The sequence below is a fragment of the Muntiacus reevesi genome, chromosome 2, assembly GCF_963930625.1.
Source record: "Muntiacus reevesi chromosome 2, mMunRee1.1, whole genome shotgun sequence".
In the NCBI taxonomy this organism is placed as follows: domain Eukaryota; kingdom Metazoa; phylum Chordata; class Mammalia; order Artiodactyla; family Cervidae; genus Muntiacus; species Muntiacus reevesi.
Genome location: NC_089250.1, coordinates 263,555,083 through 263,572,847, shown reverse-complemented (window position 1 = coordinate 263,572,847; position 17,765 = coordinate 263,555,083). Strand labels below are relative to the sequence as shown.

Sequence of the window (17,765 nt, the reverse complement as noted above, 5' to 3'; positions counted from 1 at the left end):
AATAGCAAATACTGGCAAGAAGGTGGAGAAAATGGAATCCTTGTACAAGGTTGCATGCATACTCAGTCACTAAGCTGTGTCCGACTCTTTGTGACCTCATGGACTGTCGTCCAGTAGGTTGCCATTTCCTCCTCCAGGGTATCTTCCTGACCTAGGGATAGAATCCACATCTCCTGCATTGGCAGGTGGATTCTTTACCACCAAGCCGCCTAGTAAGCTCCTCATAATAAGTAGAGTATAATCTGTAAATATATCAAATCACTAAGTTGTATACCTGAGTCTAAGTTAACATTATAAATAGACTATACCTCAATAAAAATGAAAGAAAGAAAGGAGAAGAAAGGAAGGAAACAGGATACTTAAAAAGAAACAAACAACAACAACAAAAAAAAACAATTAAACGCCTGCCTTCCTGGAAGTTGTGTGTGTTCAGTTGCTCAGTCATGTCTGACTCTGTGCGACTCCATGGACTGTAGCTAGTCTCCTAGGCTGCAATCCTCACTTTGGCTCAAAAAAGAAAAACAAAAAACCCCACCTCTTTTCTACTCTTATTATAGATAGGCTATTGATTATTTCCACAGACACGGGTTAACCAAAGTGATGCCCTGAGCAAAGACCAAAGGGGATGGTGGTGAAAATGGGAGTTTTAGGCTACAGAGATGCCACCACAACAGTAAAGAGGGCGGAGTAAAAAGTGGACTAAGAGAGCGAGAAGCTCGGGTTAAGACGTACAAAGCTAAGTGCCAAAGTCATGGCTATGCCAGGCAAGAAACCTTCTCTCTCTCTGGATGTCAGTCTTTCTTCATCCATAAATTGGGGGAAGGGAGAATTAATCTAAATGACTTTTTGGGCGGGGGAAGGGGAAGTAATTTTAAGTTTTAATTACTTAAACACTTTATAAGCCATCTACAGATAATACAGATAATTTAAACAAGATGAATACATTATACAATTATTGCAATATATTGTTTTTTATTTTAGTTATTTACTTTTGGCGGCAGTGAATCTTCGTTGCTTTTCAGAGGTTTTTCCTGGTTATGGACTACTCTTTGTTGTGATGTGTGGGATTCTCACTGTGGTGACTTGACCCAAAGCAGATGGAATCTTCCCAGACCAGGGATTGAACCGATATCTTTTGGACAGGCAGGTGGATTCCTATCCACGGTGCCACCAGCGAAGTCCAATTACAATATACTATTGATACTTTGGCTTCTGTCTCGACATCTCCTTCAATATATGGCAAATTATACCGATGGATCAGCAGGTAAAGAATCTGCCTGCAACGCAGGAGACACAGGAGCCTCGGATTCGATCCCTGGGGCAGGAAGATCCCCTGGAGGAGGACACGGCAAGCCACTTCAGCGTTCTCACCTGGGAAGTCCCATGGCAGCGGAGCCTGGGGGGCTACCGTCCACGGGGTCGCCAAGTATGGTCACGACTGAGACAGCTGAACACGGCACACAGCAAGGCCAGCACAGAGTCCTCATTATAGTAAATGTCTGTAAACACCATTAGTCTCTAAAGTTTAAGGGAAACAAACTGGAGCTTGTTTTTCAGATAGAGTGGCTAAGAGGCAATTAAGCCATTCTTCCAGCTGATAATCTTTCACGTAGTTCTTTCACTGTTCTTTTTCCACATTCTCTGTTCTTTCACAATTTACAAGTGGTCCTTTTTAAAATTTATTAAAAAAATTTATTGAAATATAGTTGATTTACAATGTTGTGTTAGTTTCAGGGATACAGCAAAGCGATTCAAAGATATATTTGAATATGCTCTTTTTTAGATTTTTTTCCATCATAAGTTATTACAAGATAATGAGTATCATTTCCTGTGCTAACAGTAGGTCTTTGCTGCTTATCTATTACAAGTATACTTTAATCCCAAACTCCTAATTTATCCCTTCCCCATTTCCCTTTGGTAACCACAAGTTTGTTTTGTCTGAGTCTATTTCTGTTTCATAAATAAGTTCATTTGCATCATTCTTTTAGATTTCACATGTAAGTGATATCATAGGATATTTGGCTTTGTCTGACTTACTTCACTTAGTATGGTTATTTCTAGGCCCATCCATGATGCTGCAAATGGCATTATTTCATTCTTTTGGGGGCTGAATAATATTCCATTGTGTATATATACTACATCTTCTTAGGTTGCCTCCATGTCTTGGCTATTGTAAACAGCGCTGCTATGAACAGTGGGATGCAAGTATCTTTTTGACTTATACTTTCTTCTTGATAAAGGTCCAGGTAAATGACTTCTAAGCTTTATGATTCAGAGCGTGGTCCAATAACCGGTAGGAATGGCATCACTCAAAATCTTAATAAAAATGCAGAATCTTGGGCTTCCCTGGTGGCTCAGTGGTAAAGAATCTGCCTGCCAATGCAGGAGACACAGGTTTGATTCCTGGTCTGGGAAGAGTCCACATGTTGCAGAGCAACTAAGTCCGTTAACCTTAACTATTGAGCCTGTGTTCTAGAAACCAGGAGCCATAACTAGTGAAGCCTGCGTGCCCAGAGCCCATGCTATATCACGAGAGACGCCACCACAGTGAGAAGCCCCTGCACTGCAACCTGAGAGTAGTCCCTGCTTGCAGCAACTAGAGAAAAGCTCGTGCAGTAACGAAGACCCAGCACAGCCAAAAATGGATAAACAAATGATTTTTTTAAATGCAGACTCTCAGGCCCCAGTAGAAGAATCAGATCTGTATTTGATCAAGATAATCGGGAGATCAATTAGCGCCTTAAAACTTGAGTCACTTCCCTAAAGTGCCTGCCATTTTTACAAAGCAATTTCTTGAGACTCACCTCAACTCTGTCACTTAGCAGGGGGGAAAAAAAAAAGGTTCACCTAGTCACTTCACTTGTACCCTTTTTCTAATCCTAATCAGAGCTCAGATTTGCCCACATCCCAGAATAGAATGGAGCCTTTGTAATGGCTCAGATAGTAAGAATCTGCCTGCAATGCAGGAGACGCAGCTTTGATCCCTGGGTCTGGAAGATCCCCTGGAGGAGGACAGGGCAAGCCACTGCAGTATTCTTGCCTGGAGAATCCCAATGGACAGAGGAGCCTGGCGGGCTACAGTCCAGGGGATTGCAGAGTCACACTACTGAGCGTCTAACAGAATAGAGTGTTGGAAACACGAGTGGGACAATGCTGCCACCTTGTGGGCATGAACATGCAGTGAATACACTTGATGGTGACCATTCTCAGCTCTAAAGGAGGCAGGAGGGTTAGCAGAGCAGGTGACGTCCAAGTCTCAGCGTAGGTAAGAGAATCACAACCACCCACACTGACTGGGAGCCAGAATCACAGAGACCTGGGCTGACATCATAGAGTAGTGTCACTTTTCAAAGGGCAGATTTTATAATACCTAATAAAATGTAGTATTAGTGGAATCCTGGGTTCCAAGCCAAGCTCTACCCTTGGAATCTTCAAGAAACAACAAATCACTGTGACGGTTATTTTCAGACACCCAGCTCCTGCCTGAACTCTGCCAGTAAACCTATAGTTGTCCAAGGATATTTACTTTCCTCTGACAGTTCTTTCTCATCCTGAGCCAAAGTGTGACTGGTGCAGACTCGCCAAGCCTTCTGTTACTCTCTGTAGGCATGGAAACAAGTCTCAAACCTTTTCACACAACAGAACTTTAAATACTTGTGAATAACCACCATGCACCCCCTATGTCTTCCCTGAGCCATTTCCAGAATGACGTATTCTGAAGCTCCCCGACGCTATCCGGTCACTTTCTGATGGGCAAGTGAAGTATGTCAACCAGAGCAGAAACTCATATCCTGGGAGTATTCCAAGCACAGCTGCAGAGCCATAGGATGAGCCCCGTCCTCATACCGAACACTTCTCCTGTATTTAGAAGCGAAATTCCACCTTAGTTCACCCGAGGAGATTGCAGTCTTGACTTACACTGCTGCCCCAGTCATTCCATATCCGTGGACGTGTATACTTTTTGTTCTTTTACTTACTGTCTGTGCTGGCTCTTCACTGTTGCACGGGCTTTTCTCTAGTTGCAGCGATCAGGGGCTACTCTCTAGTTTCGGGGCACAGGCTTCTCATTGCCGTGGCTTCTCTTGTTGCGGAGCACGGGCCCTAGGGCGCTCCGGCTTCAGCAGTTGCCGCGAGGGCTCAGTAGTTGTCGATCCTGCGTTGCAGAGCGCGGATTCAGGAGTTGTGATTGCACGGGCTTAGTTGTTCCACAGCATGTGGGATCTTCCCGGGCCAGGGATAGAACCCATGTCTCCAGCATTGGCAGGCAGATTCTTTTTTTTTTTTTACCGGAAGATAATTACTTTACAATATTGTGATAGGTTCTGCCATACATCACCATGAATCAGCCACAGGCAAACACATGTCCCCCTCCCTCTGAAACCTCCCTCCCAACTCCACACCCCTAGGTTATCATTCCCACTGAGCCTCCAGGGAAACTTTGCTGTTTTATTTTTAAGAAGTATTTAGTGATAAGTCAGAAAGAGAAAGACAAATATCATGTATTAACACATATACATGGAATCTAGAAAGACAGTACCAACAATCCTACGTGCAGGGCAGCAAAGGAGACACAGATGTAAAGAACAGACTTTTGGACTCAGTGGGAGAAGGAGAGAGTGGGATAATTTGAGAGAACAGCTTTGAAACATATACATTACCATATGTTAAATAGATAACCAGCCCGAGTTTGATGTATGGAGCAGGGCACCCAAAGCCGGTGCTCTGTGACAATCTGGAGGGATAGGGAGGGAGGTGGGAGGAGGGTTCAGAATGGGGGGGGACATATGTGTACCTATGGCTCATTCACACTGATGTCTGGCAAAAACCATCACAGTATTGTTAAGTAATTATCCTGCAATTAAAATAAGCAAATTTTTTTAAAAAAAGAAATATCTATTAGAGCCTGCAATGCGCTAGAGACACAAGGATGAATCAGAACTGGTCCCTGACCTTACTGAGGGAGAGAATTCAACCCAGCATCAGAGCACTGCAGTCACGTGAGAAATGTGTTGATAAGAGGTAACACAGGTGTCTGGGCGCATCTCATCAGCCCCCTGTGAAAATCATCCACTCTGGGTTTTCTAGGCTCTCATTTTCCTCATTTCAAGTTCAAAGTGAAAAAGAGAGAGAATGCAAGTGTCCCAGATTTTTGCAGTCATGGTTCAACCAGATATTTACCTCTGGATAATCCAGGGTATTGGTGCCCCGCCCCCCACTGGCGCACATAGCAGCCAGGCAGCTGCCCACTAAGGCATTCCGGCAGGTCGGGAAACTGGAGATCTTCTCTGGCTTGGAGGCGAACTAACCGTGACCTTGAACAAATCACAGAGCAGTTGGACTAACCCTCCACAGGCCTACATGTTGGGTGAGAGCCCTTCAGAGAAACGCCACACCTTCTTCTTCTCGGAAGCCACCACCCAAATACATTAGGGACTCTGATGCTCCCTGAGTCGCTTCAGTCCTGTCCCTATGGACCCTATGGACCATAGCCCACCAGGCTCCTCTGTGCAGAGGATTCTCCAGGCAAGAATACTGGAGAGGGTTGCCATGCCCTCCTGCTACGTCTGACTGTGTGTATGAATAAATGACTCTTAGAGCAACAGGAAGCATGGATATGATACCATCAACAAGCATTTTTAAATGTCTAAGTACACTGTACGTGGACAGAGGAGCCTGGCGGGCTACAGTCTATGGGGTCGCAAAGAGTCGGACATGGCTGAGCACACACACACTAAGTATACTGAAGAGGGGGGGAACCAAATAACAGTAGAAAATGGTTATTTCTCCCACTTTCCCCTCACCTCCTTCCCGGAAGGAGACCTTTGTAAGACACAAAGACTGCGCTTGACATAACTGAATTCTCAGGGTGAGCTCTAAGCGTTTGTGCTCACTCGTGTCTGACTCTTTATGACTCGATGGACTGCAGCCCACCAGGCTCCTCTGACTGTGGGATTTTTCAGGCAAGAATACTGGAGCGGGTTGACATTGCCTACTTCAGAGGATCTTCCTGACCCAAAGAGCGAACCTGTCTCTTGCGTTTCCTGCATTGGCAGGTGGATTCTTTACCACTAGCGCCACCTGGGAAGCCCTAAGTGATTGTCTACATTAACAAGAGAAAAGTCTGTCTTGGGAGTGAGTGTCTTACATCAATGCAGCTGAGAGACCCAAAGTCCTCTCCCATGGGAAATAGGACCCGACATCCCTTTGCAAGTCCATAGAGGGGAAAATCAGATGGAGTGAACCGATAGTGAGCCAGGACTTGGGGAGACGATGGGGGTGAACAGATTGAGAGGACCTGGAGGAAGCTGCAGGAGGAGCCCCTTGATTAGCAGCCTTGGGGCAGACTGGAGGAGGACTTAATGAGGAAGTAAAACACCACCTCAGGCTCCATGTGTGTGCGTGACCTTCTATCAGAAAAATGTTTTCCCGATAATGGACTGCGCTTTCACATGCTTTCTAACATAGCAGGTCTAGATAAAGGCTTACAAAAATATCAGTCAGTTCAACAAATATTTGCAGAGCACCCACAAAGTGCCAGGCCCTACGTAAGTTTAGGAACTTACAAGTGAACAATTAACAGCCCTGCCTCAAAAATCCCCACCCAGTCAGCTCTGTACTCCTTCTCAGCCCTGCCCTCCTCCCTGCCTTCCATCAACAGAAACCCTACCCCACCCTCCAGACCCAGCCCAAGTTCCACTGAACCCCGAGTTTTTGGAGCTACTCACCGTCCACCATGAACTGCTGCCACTTCTGAAATTTGATCGCACAATATCCCCAGGTTTTATGAAGTGTGTGTTGTCTCCCTGGTTAGACTTGAGGGTTCTGAGGACAGAGACCATGGTTAAAAATTTCCAGGGAGCAGTGGCTCAGTGGATAAGAATCCACCTGCGAAAACAAGGGGCATGGGATCGATCCCCGGTCCAGGAAGATTCCACAGGCCACAGAGCAATTAAGCCAGGGTGCCACAGCTAATGAGCCAGTGTGACTAGAGTCCATGATCCACAAGAGAAACCACAGTGAGAAGCACCACAGTGAAGAGTAGCCCCCTCTCACTGCAACTAGAGAAAGCCTGTGCAAGGCAACAACTCAGGGCAACCATAAGTAAATGAATAAAAAAATTTTTTTTGATAATAATTTTCCAGCGAGGAGCCACATTAGTGCTTTACACATTAGACCAAGCTCAGACGGCACCTTCAACTCAAGGACAGTCTCCACTGTCCAGCGAAGTGCCAGGCACCTGCCGATGCTTATAAACCTCGTAGCAAAGTCTACAGTCAAGTCTCCAACAGGTCCACAGGTGAAAATCATCTGAAAATGACAGGGTAGGGATGAGCAGACAAAAGCCATGCCTGGCCTCTTCCCTCCTCTGGACTAGAACAAAGTCACACCACCTTTTCTCACACCTGCCTGGAGGAACAGGGAGGACTTCCTTGTTAACCTTCCCCTCAGCCCCACAAGGGCTTCCGCAACGACTCAGCAGGTAAAGAATCCACCTGCCATGCAGGAGACACAGGAGACTCGGGTTCAGTCCCTGGGTCAGGAAGATCCCCTGGAGGAGGACATGGCAACCTGCTCCAGTAATCTTGCCTGGAAAACCCCGTCGACAGAGGAGCCTGGTGGGCTATAGTCCAAAGTGTCGCAAAGAGTCGGACATGACTAAGCACTTATTTTCTTTCTTTTAGCCCCACAAACAGCTCTCAGCCCTTAAGACCAGTCTCTCTTCTACTTTTGAGCCCAGCTCCTGAAGTCTTTGGAATGAGTCATGTCAGTAAGTGCTGCCCTTCTGGACCCTTGATGTTTGCCCCAAGAAGTATTACTTCTCTCTTTCATCTTGGACTGATTTCAAACAAGATCTCGCACCAGGAGTCCCAGCAGCCTGGGCAGACACTATCCCTACTGTGGTTTTTACTTCTCAAATCCTCTTGGACCTGAAGCCTTGAGGGTCTTCCGCCAACCCACGTCCCTCTCTGCTGGGGTCCAGCCTCAGCATGATCCAGGGGATACCCTCAGGATGAACGGCATCAGCGAGAGAGAGAGAAGACACGTGAGACCAGCCTTGATAGGGCCAAGTCTGTGAGGGAGCGAGAGAGGGGGGGGGGGTGGAGAGAATGACCAGACGGGGGGTGCAGCAGAGTCTGGCAATCCTTTATTTTTACCGTGGCTTTTATGCCCTAAGTTAGTACATTTCTAAGGGGAAGATAGTTTAACATAACGTCAGCTTGTCCTTCACGAAACCAGGGTGTTTTCTGCATACTTCTTTATGAGGGTCTTGTATATTATCTTCTGGCCTTGGGGCCTATTAACATTTTATAGGTCAGGTGAATGTAAACCTATTTTCTGTTTCTATGGTGACTGAAAGGTAGCAGTCTCATAGGGCAACAGTATAGAGTAGAAGTATAACCTTGTTAACACAAAAATTAATCTTTCTGCAGAAGTTGTCGGTTGCGTTTATCTAAGAAGTTTACCCCAGAGTGACTCTGCGACTTTGGTGAGGCAGCTTCTGCCTAGCACTCTTGGCTGACAATTAACAACCATCTCATTGTTACCACACTAGGGCTAAGTTTTTATTTCTCTAGATCTTTAACTATATTAACAATGGTTTCTATAACACAACCTTAGCACATTAAAAGCAAAAACACAGCAAGCAAAACACAGCAAGCAAATGTCAACCCAATAGCTACTTTTAGAATAATTTTTCTTGTGTTTTCTAATAGGACTCCTTCACCCCTCAAAAATGCTCTATGTCTATTAGGGCTTTTATATAATCAGGTTCTTTATGCTATTTTATGATTAGGATATTATAAGCAATCATGCACATTAGTACAAAGGGCATAAATACATTTGGCTAACAAACTACCAGCAAAGGAGTTTAAATTAAAACACTCCTTTCACCCTGAATAATCTCATAAAATACCACCACCTGGGAAACTTATTGATTAAAGTTCTAAATTGATTCTTATTTGGGAAGAGATCGGGGAAGGCCTTCTGCCTGTGTCACAGAAATTAGGGAGTAGTCTATTGAAGCAAGCATCAGAAAGACAGATATCATCTTTAAGGTGAGCACCAGGGGCAGCTTTTCGAAATCCCTGAAAACCTGATCCGCCTTGCCTGTCAGTCTTTCTCCTCGTGACCTTGTCATGTGTGGGATCTCGTGTGCCGGCTCCCAGCACCTCTCCTCTAGGCAGGAGCCATGAGGCCATATACCAAGAAGTTCCAATACTTTGGCCACCTGATGCAAAGAGCCGACTCATTGGAAAAGACCCTGTGCTGGGAAAGACTGAAGGCAGGAGGAGAAGGGCATGATAGAGGATGAGCTGGTTGGATGGCATCACCAACTTGATGGACATGAGTGCGAGCAAGCTCCAGGCACTTTGACCCAGTGCCCCAGGGCAGAGTTTGGGCAAGAAGAGCCTCTCCTCCATCCTCTCTGCTTCCCTCCTTATGCGGCCACAGACTTGGAGGATGCTGTCCACAGTGGGGACACGGCAACATCTGATACTGTGCCAAGGCTGGGAGTGGGGAAGGCAGAGGGGAGACAGGCCGTGCCATCCTCTTCGCCAACCCTTAGCCCTCACTTTTCCTGCCAGACACTAAGCTGGAAAACGTCATTCAAACGTATAAGGAAATTCACACGAGCCACAAGAAGAAATCATAACACATTGCGGGGTGGAGAGGCGGGAGGGAGGAGGGAGGGGATGAGCATGGCTGCCAGGTTACCAGTCACCCTCTTGTGTTCCTACAAAGGCTTCATTTGTTTGGCCAGTTTTGCCTCCCAGATTCCCATAAAACACATGGTCCAACCTGTTACCTAACAAGGCCAGCGCCACTCGGCCCTTCCCGCCCTCTAATGAGATCGCTGGCTGGGGAGTAAAGTGCAGACCCCGCCCCCCGCCCCAGTCACGTTCCACGCACGGCCTGAGCCGCCGGGAGAAGTGGGGACCCTCTCACTGGGAGCTGCTGAAGGGTCGCCACGGAGCAGCATCGACAGGTGAAATGAAGGTTCTAATCTCCTCCCTCCTCCTGTTGCTGCCACTAATGCTGATGTCTGCAGTCTCCAGCAGCTCACACACAGGTAAAGAAAAAAAATCCACTTTCTATGAAAGATAAAAGGGGGGCAGAAATGTGGCGACACAGGAAAGAGCATGACCGCACACGTGGTAAAAGGTAGCCCCAGCAGGCTACAGGGATTAGCGGTGAGTTAGCCTGTCTGGGTGCCTGTTTCTTCATTTACAAAAAGGAATGAACTGAACGTAAATCCTGAGTGTCGTGAAGTTAAAGGAGCCTGTGTGTATGGAATGTCTGCAAGGGTAGCTGGCGGAAGAGGACCTTACCTCTCCCCCAGCCCCTGTTCAGGGGTATTGAGTGTCCTGGGGACCGAGCCTTGAGGCCGTGCAAGGAGGGTGTTGAAAGCAAGTGTGCGTCCAGTCAGTCAGTCATCCTCGATTATATTCTTCCTAGTACACCAGACATGCCCCAATAATTCTTAATGCTTTTTCATGGTAAGGTGATAAACCAGAAAAATCACACCACCAGGTAAATACCTGTGTTTGAAGCTGTGACCACACTGAGCTATTGAGGCAATCCGAGCACCGGTTGGAAAAGAATTTCCAGACACAGAGCATTACAGAAGGGAGTGAGTTTATTAAGAACAAAGAGCAGAGATAACGTGGGCCCTGCGAGCACAGCGGGCCGACAACTCCTGACAGGCCAGGGAGAGTCGACGGTGTTAGTGGGTTAATAGCCAATTTTTATAGCCTCAAGGCAAGGACAATTCCTGCTGGAAGGCTGGCATTAGGGGACTGATTGGGGCTTTATAGGGTGTTTACTGGAGTGGGCATCTTTGACTAATTTGGAGTCAGGAAGCCTGTTAGTGATGATCGTGGGCTTTTGGCAACAGTTACATGTGTGTGTCATGTCACTTCAGCCACGTCCGACTCTTTGTGACCTATGGACTATAGCCCGCCAGGTTCCTCTGTCCATGGGGTTCTCCAGGCAACAGTTACAAAGGGGCTCAGTCAGTTTTGGGGGTGACCTTAGTTCTCGGCTCTGCTTCTGTGTTCTGGGTACAAGGCCTCGCGCCTGTGGCCTGAGGGGGGGCAAGACTGCACACCGGCCCTGTTTGAACAGCCCACCTTTAGGAAGCAGATCCTGGGTTAGGAGTTCCGAATCCGCTCCACTGTCCCCTACAGCCGGAGTGGCCTAGCCCTTAGCAGAACAACTGTGCAGAAGGGACCCCCTCCCCACCTATGTTCCCATCCTAAGTGACCATCTCCCCAAGCGCTACTTTCAGGTGAAATAGCTTTGTTACACACTCAGCATGGAGTGGGAAAAGGCAATGGCAACCCACTCCAGTACTCTTGCCTGGGAAATTCCATGGATGGAGGAGCCTGGTAGCTGCAGTCTATGGGGTCACTAAGAGTCAGACATGACTAAGCGACTTCACTTTCACACACTGGAGAAGAAAATGGCAACCCACTCCAGTATTCTTGCCTGGAGAATTCCAGGGACGGGAACCTGGTGGGCTGCCGTCTATGGGGTCGCATAGAGTCAGACACGACTGACGTGACTTAGCAGCAGCATCGAGTGGGTCCTAAAATCAGGAGTCTACCCTCCTGCACCCATTTCCAGAATCTTCTCCCTTATAGAGTTCTCTGGAAGCCGCTGGGCCCCATGGCCCGGCGGGGGTGGCCCTAGACCAGCATTCTGGGAGGGAAGTCTTTTCCACCGCTGTGACAGGCTCCCAGGCTGGAGACCTCAGCCCGGACTCCAAGCTCCAGTCATGGCCGCCATTCCCGGCAAGGTGCTAGGCAAATACATCTAAGTGGAAGAATAAATCCTCAGGTTTCTAAGTTCAAAATGTTCCCCTTAAGAGACTGGACACCTGGGTTTCATAGCAGCTCTGTTGACATTAGAGATTAAGTCCTCTTGTAAGGGGGGCAGGGCGCACTGTTCTGGTCTCTCTAACCTGTTTAGCAACATCCGAGTGGCCTCTACCCTCTAGAAGCCAATAGCAGCCTTTCCCCGCCCCCACCCTGTTAATACAGCCAAAAATATCTCCAGACATGGCCAAACATCCCCTGGAGGGTAACCCACTCCCCAGGGGAGCCACTGCTTTACCAATAATTCTCAACTATGGTGACACATTTAGACTCACCTGGACCTTTAGACTCAGACTTGAATTCAGGGGATCGACCGTGATCCAAATCTTGGCTCCTTCACTCACTTTTTAACCCTGGTGTGTGTGTGTGTGTGCGCGCGCGCTTAGTCATGTCCGACTCTCTGTGACCCCATGGACTGTAGCCCATCAGGCTCCTCTGTCCATGGGATTCTCCATGCAAGAATACTGGAGTGGGTTGCCATTTCCTTCTCCAGGGGATCTTCCCCACTCAGGGACCGAACCCGCGTCTCCTGCTTGGCTGGTGGATTCTTGACTGCTTTACCACCTGGGAAGCCCCTTGGAACCCTGGACAAGATGCTTAAGCTTTTCAAGCTTCATTTTAAAATGAGTAAAACACCATTTAGCATGTACAACTGTTGTAAAGAGTAAATGATGGATAATGTGAACCTAGTAAGTGTTCAATAAACCGAGAGAGTAAAATTTCATTCTCAAGTAGCTTCAAAGGCATAAGGGCAATGAGACCCGGAAAGCTCACTGAGGCCCCCAGGGAATGCAATTGCAGGCTCAATTCCCGTTTCCCAGGCAAGGGTACTTGCAATGTTGGACCAAGTCTGGTGAGCAGAAATAACATTACACAATCCTCCTGCCCAGAAATCTCCAAATAAAATCTGATCTTGCTTTATCTCTTAAAACAACCACATACCTGCAATATGCTTTTCATGGGGAAATGGGGAAAAAATAAATAACTGAGAAGCAATGACAATGTTAAGAAATAAATTACTTACAATAGCAGACTAATTCCTTATAAGATTACCTATTAATTAGAAAATTACTTATGATAAATAGCTCCCATGACATTAGGTCATGTAGGTTCGAAGAGAGACTAAAAGGCTAAGAGCCTTGGACCTAGGTTTTAGCTCCAGATGAGTCACCATTAACTCTGTGACCTTGGGCATTGCATTGACTCTCTCTGGGCCTCGGTTTTCTCACCTCAAAATAAAAGAGATGGTGATTCACTTAATTAGTGCAATGCTATAACAACAGCTTGGTAATGATATCAAGAAACACAAAACGGGCATAAGAGAGCATCAGGTGATAAGACAGACTTAGATAGAGACAAAAGGAGAAATGGATTTGTTCCAAAAGGACAAAGGTAAATACCATCCTCCTATATTAACAGTTAAACGGGGACTATGGATTCAAATACAACCAAGCACAGAGGTAGGTGAAGTTCTTGACTGGTTTATGGAATAATCTACTCTTTGCTCTTATTTTTTAAGTCAGGAGAATAACGTGTGTAGGGTAGGGGCTTTAATGGGGGAAGTTGTCAGGTCTTGATCAACACCCCTACCTTTTGTCCTCTCTTCTATCCAGAAGCTATTCTTTCTCTGCCTACCTCCAGCTAAGCTTTTCTCTAGGCCAGATTTTATACTTTGATTCCTTATCCGTTGGCGATACCCCTCTCTTGAAGTACCCTAGCTCCCTCAGTAAATAGGAAGCGCGATGGAGCTGTGCTGACCCAGAGGCACAGGGAAAAGGGCCTTGGCGCCTTCCCTTTCCAGTGCCTGGAAGTGACCAGCTTCCTTCCCACAGGAGTCGCCAGAGGCCAGAGGGACCAACGCCAGGCTTCTGGGAGGTGGCTCCGAGAAGGAGGCCAAGAATGTGAGTGCCAAGGTCAGTAACACAGTATCGACAACAACAGTGCACCGCCGAGATCCCCATTTGCTCCCCTGAATCCCCCTGAGAGCAGAGCAGATATTACCGGAGCTGCCCTCACCCCCTGCCCTCTCCCTAGCCCACCACTCATGTCTTCCTGAGTCTCATGTAAGAGCCAGACTCCTCCAGGGTCCAGGGTCCAGGCAGAAGGTCTGGCTGGCCCCCTCTCCCTTACCCGTTTCCCCAACAACCCAGGGCTGCCTTCCAAGACCTTCCTGGACCCCATTCTCAGCCTTATTTTACTCACAGGCAAGACTGAAATCAGAGGGGCAAAATGGCTTAGTCGAAGTAAAGCAGCCACTGAAAGGCAGACACCTCTTATTCCTCATTTTTTTAAATTTATGTTTAATTGGAGGACCATTGCTTTACGATATTGTGTTGGTTTCTGCCACACAACAACGTGCATCAGTCACATGTATACTTATGTCCCCTCCCTCTCGAAGTTCCTTCCCACTCATTGCTCATTTTTTTGGCCTCCCTAATGACACTCTGATGCTTCCTCCAAACCTGCCACCAAATTCTTGCCCATGAAAGTGAAACACGCTCAGTCGTGTCTGGCTCTTTGCGACTCCATGGACTGTACAGTCCAGAGAATTCCCCAGGCCAGAATACTGGAGTGGGTAGCCTTTCCCTTCTCCAGGGGATCTCCCCAACCCAGGGATCAAACCCAGGTCTCCTGCTTTGCAGGCAGATTGTTTACCAGCTGAACCACAAGGGAAGCCCCAAAATACTTGAGTGGGTAGCCTATCCCTTCTCCAGTGGATCTTCCCGACCCAGGAATTGAACTAGGGTCTCCTGCATTGCAGGTGGATTCTCTACCAACTGAGCTATTGGGAAAACCCATTTTTGTCCATACAGGTCAGCAAAACAACTTAGAGACCCTGGTACTCATATAACTGTTCTGTGTTGACCCTTTCCCACTGAAATATGAAAAACAACTGGGAGGTAAGGAAGATGGCAAGTCAAGTCCTAGCCCTCAAACATATGAACTTTCCTAAGCAGCAACCCCCTTATTTCAGATTGGTTCCTGAGAGGCCCTAGAAGAACACTCATGACAGCGCCCAGGCTGACAAAGAAGCCGTGTCCCTGTGATCATTTCAAGGGCAGGATGAAGAAAACCAGTAAGTTGTCAAAGAATGACCCTCCTTAAATCAGAGTCGCTCTGTGGAATCAACTAGGGATGAGAGTGCAAGTGTCAGTCATTCAGTCGTGTCTGACTCTTTGCGGCCCCATGGACTGTAGCCCCCCAGGCTCCTCTGTCCTTGGGGTTTTCCAGGCAAGAATCCTGGAGCGGGTTGTCATTTTCTTCTCCAGGGGATCTTCTTGACCCAGGGATCGAGCCTGGGTCTCCTGCATTGCAGGTGGATTCTTCACCGTCTGAGCCATCAGGGAAGCCCCAGCTAGGGATGAAGCAGGGGTTAAGAGACAAGAGAGATGAAATGAAGATCAGGATTAGCTCATCCTACTCAAGCTCATCCTACTCAAGCTCATCCTACTCAAGGTCAACTAGTGGGGAAACAGGAAGAGCAGGAAAAGCAAAACACAATTCCCCTAATACTAGAAGACGGGTCACCAAAGCCTCTGATGATAGAATGTCATTGCTTATCAAAATGGAGGGAGAGGGGCTGTTGGCGACCTGGTCACTGATCTCTGACAATGACACCGGTGTCGGGGTCAAATGATGAGATTCCTCCCTGGTCTAGGTATAATTAAATGTCATATAAAAAGTATACTGTTAAGTGTTAAACTGATGGATATTGTGGCATTATTATGATATTACATGATCAAGAATGGGATGATCCCTGGAGAAAGAAATGGCAACTCACTCCAGCATTCTTGTCTGGGAAATCCCACAGAGGATCCTGGTGGGCTACAGTCCATGGGGTGGCAAAGAGACGCCACTCAGCGACTAAACAACAACAGCAACAATTACGTTTATATACAAAAGGTTTGGAAAACCATACAGCAAACTAGTAACGATAGTGCTCACCAGAATCAGGAGTGGAAGCAGGGGTTGGGGCATCCTTTATCTCCTTACTGTAGATATTTTTTCATTTAAATTTTTCCCCCATGGGGTGAGTCTCACTTGTAACATTTTAAAAGCTCTCATTAAAAAAAAATTAAATTCTAAAAATGTTTTTAACTGCCGTGTCTCCCTTTTCTCTTCACCCTAGGACACCAAAGACACCACAGGAAGTCAAACACGCCCTCCAAAGCCTGCCAGCAATTTCTCACACGATGTCTGCTAGAAAGCATTGCTCTGCCCTTATAGGTGCTCTGAGACCCCACCCTCCCGATGAAACATTCTCAGTCAACAAAGCCGTGACCGCGCCTAGAAGACACTCTTCTCCCACCTCATGTCCCCCCATTCCTGTCCCCACTCCCTAAATCACCCCAAAAGCATTCTCCCTGAGATTATTGCCCCCTCTAGTGCCTTCTTCACTTTCAGTCTTTTCCTGGGGCTGCCCCTGACACAGCCTTAAGCTTACTCACCTGAAAGAAACCAAGAATCTCTGAGTACCTAGAGCTGGTCCTCCCCGACTATAAACACAAGCAGGAAAAGAGCAAACAAAATCAATAAATATACTTAAATGTAATAGATCAAAATCATTTTCAAATGGGGTCTCGAAACGCACGTTCAATCCAGACGATCCACTTAACCCTGTTCATTCCAAACCATTTCCAGATTATATACACACCTCTATTCAACACCACCTTCAGTCTCTCTCTGCTCCAAATTTTTACTTTTACTCATCCAACAAACCGTCCTGAGGTAAGAGCTAGGTAGGGCAAAGAAAGCAGTGAAAGCAATGAATCAGACATTGTCTTACTAATGATAATATAAGTTTAAAAAGAACCTGGCTCCATTTCCTAGCACATAAAATGCTTACCCAGTATTTATGATTATCACCACCATCATCATCATCATCAGTGGTCACCAGACTCTAAGTTTCCAGGCAACTACAGAAGACATATGTGCAAAGGCAGAGCTCAAGGCTAGAGTGTTCAGTCACCAGTCATGACGGACTCTTTGCGGCCTTACGGACTATAACCTGCTGGGCTCCGCTGTCCATGGGATTCTCCAGGCAAGAATACAGGAGTGGATTGCCATGCCCCACTCCAGGGGATCTTCCCGACGCAGGGAATCGAACCAGCATCTCCTGTGTCTCCTGCATTGCAGGCGAATTCTTTACCACTGAGCCACCTGGGAGAGACAGTATGGAAGATCTCAAATGCCACTGAAAAGGGCTTTCCAGCTGTAGAAATGGGAAGATGTCTTTTTTTTCTTTTTTTAACATGGGAATAAAATGATCAGAACAATAACATAAGGAAATAAAAGTGGGAACCATTAGAATAAATAAAGAGCAGATAGTTACAGTGGGGTAGATCCCGCTTCCCTCTCTGACCCTTTCCTCAAACATCAGAAGGAGAAGTAAGAAAAGGAACACTCAAGACTTCCCTAGAGGTCCAGTGGTCAAGACCCCACATTCCTGATGCAAGGGGCCCCAAGTTCGGTACCTGGTCAGGGAACAAGATCCCACATGCAGCAAGTGAGAGTTTGCATGCCAAAACTAAAGATCCTGCTGACAGGAAGATCCCATGTGCTACAACTAAGACCCAGAGCAGCCAAGTAAATTTTTTTTTAAATCGAGAAAGAAAAGGAACATTCCTCCAGAGTCTAGCTTCTGTCATCCGGATGAAACAGAGGACTCAGCTGGGATGCTGCCCTCATGACAAGAAATATTTTATCTGAGTGGGGAGTGGGATGGGGCCCCTCTAAGACATAACCCTCTGGTGGTCAGCCCACTTGCCGACTGCTTCCAAAAGGAAGACCAGGGATGCCAGGTAGAAGGAGTGGAACCCAAGATGGTGGGGGAGCCATCACGAGTAACCCACGAGGGATCTGTGACAAAGGAGGTCTGTGGGGACC

The 17,765-nt window shown here is 47.0% G+C and overlaps 1 protein-coding gene across 1 annotated transcript; it reads left to right on the top strand.

Annotated features, from left to right (window-relative positions):
* Positions 1-9,907: 9,907 nt before the first annotated feature.
* CXCL17 (C-X-C motif chemokine ligand 17) lies at positions 9,908-16,398 on the top strand. The gene is made up of 4 exons (XM_065920607.1): positions 9,908-10,072; positions 13,712-13,792; positions 14,854-14,955; positions 16,009-16,398. The coding sequence occupies exons 1-4, from the start codon at positions 9,994-9,996 to the stop codon at positions 16,104-16,106; spliced, it is 360 nt and encodes a 119-aa protein (XP_065776679.1). The 5' UTR covers positions 9,908-9,993; the 3' UTR covers positions 16,107-16,398.
* Positions 16,399-17,765: the final 1,367 nt, after the last annotated feature.

What these genes read in the sequence shown, in the direction of transcription:
- CXCL17 (XM_065920607.1), top strand. Translation starts at nt 9,994, where the DNA reads ATGAAGGTTCTAATCTCCTCCCTCCTCCTGTTGCTGCCACTAATGCTG. An exon ending in CCAAGAATGTGAGTGCCAAG is followed by an intron (nt 13,793 to 14,853) that starts GTCAGTAACACA and finishes CCCTTATTTCAG; the next exon opens with ATTGGTTCCTGAGAGGCCCT. An exon ending in GGGCAGGATGAAGAAAACCA is followed by an intron (nt 14,956 to 16,008) that starts GTAAGTTGTCAA and finishes TCTTCACCCTAG; the next exon opens with GACACCAAAGACACCACAGG.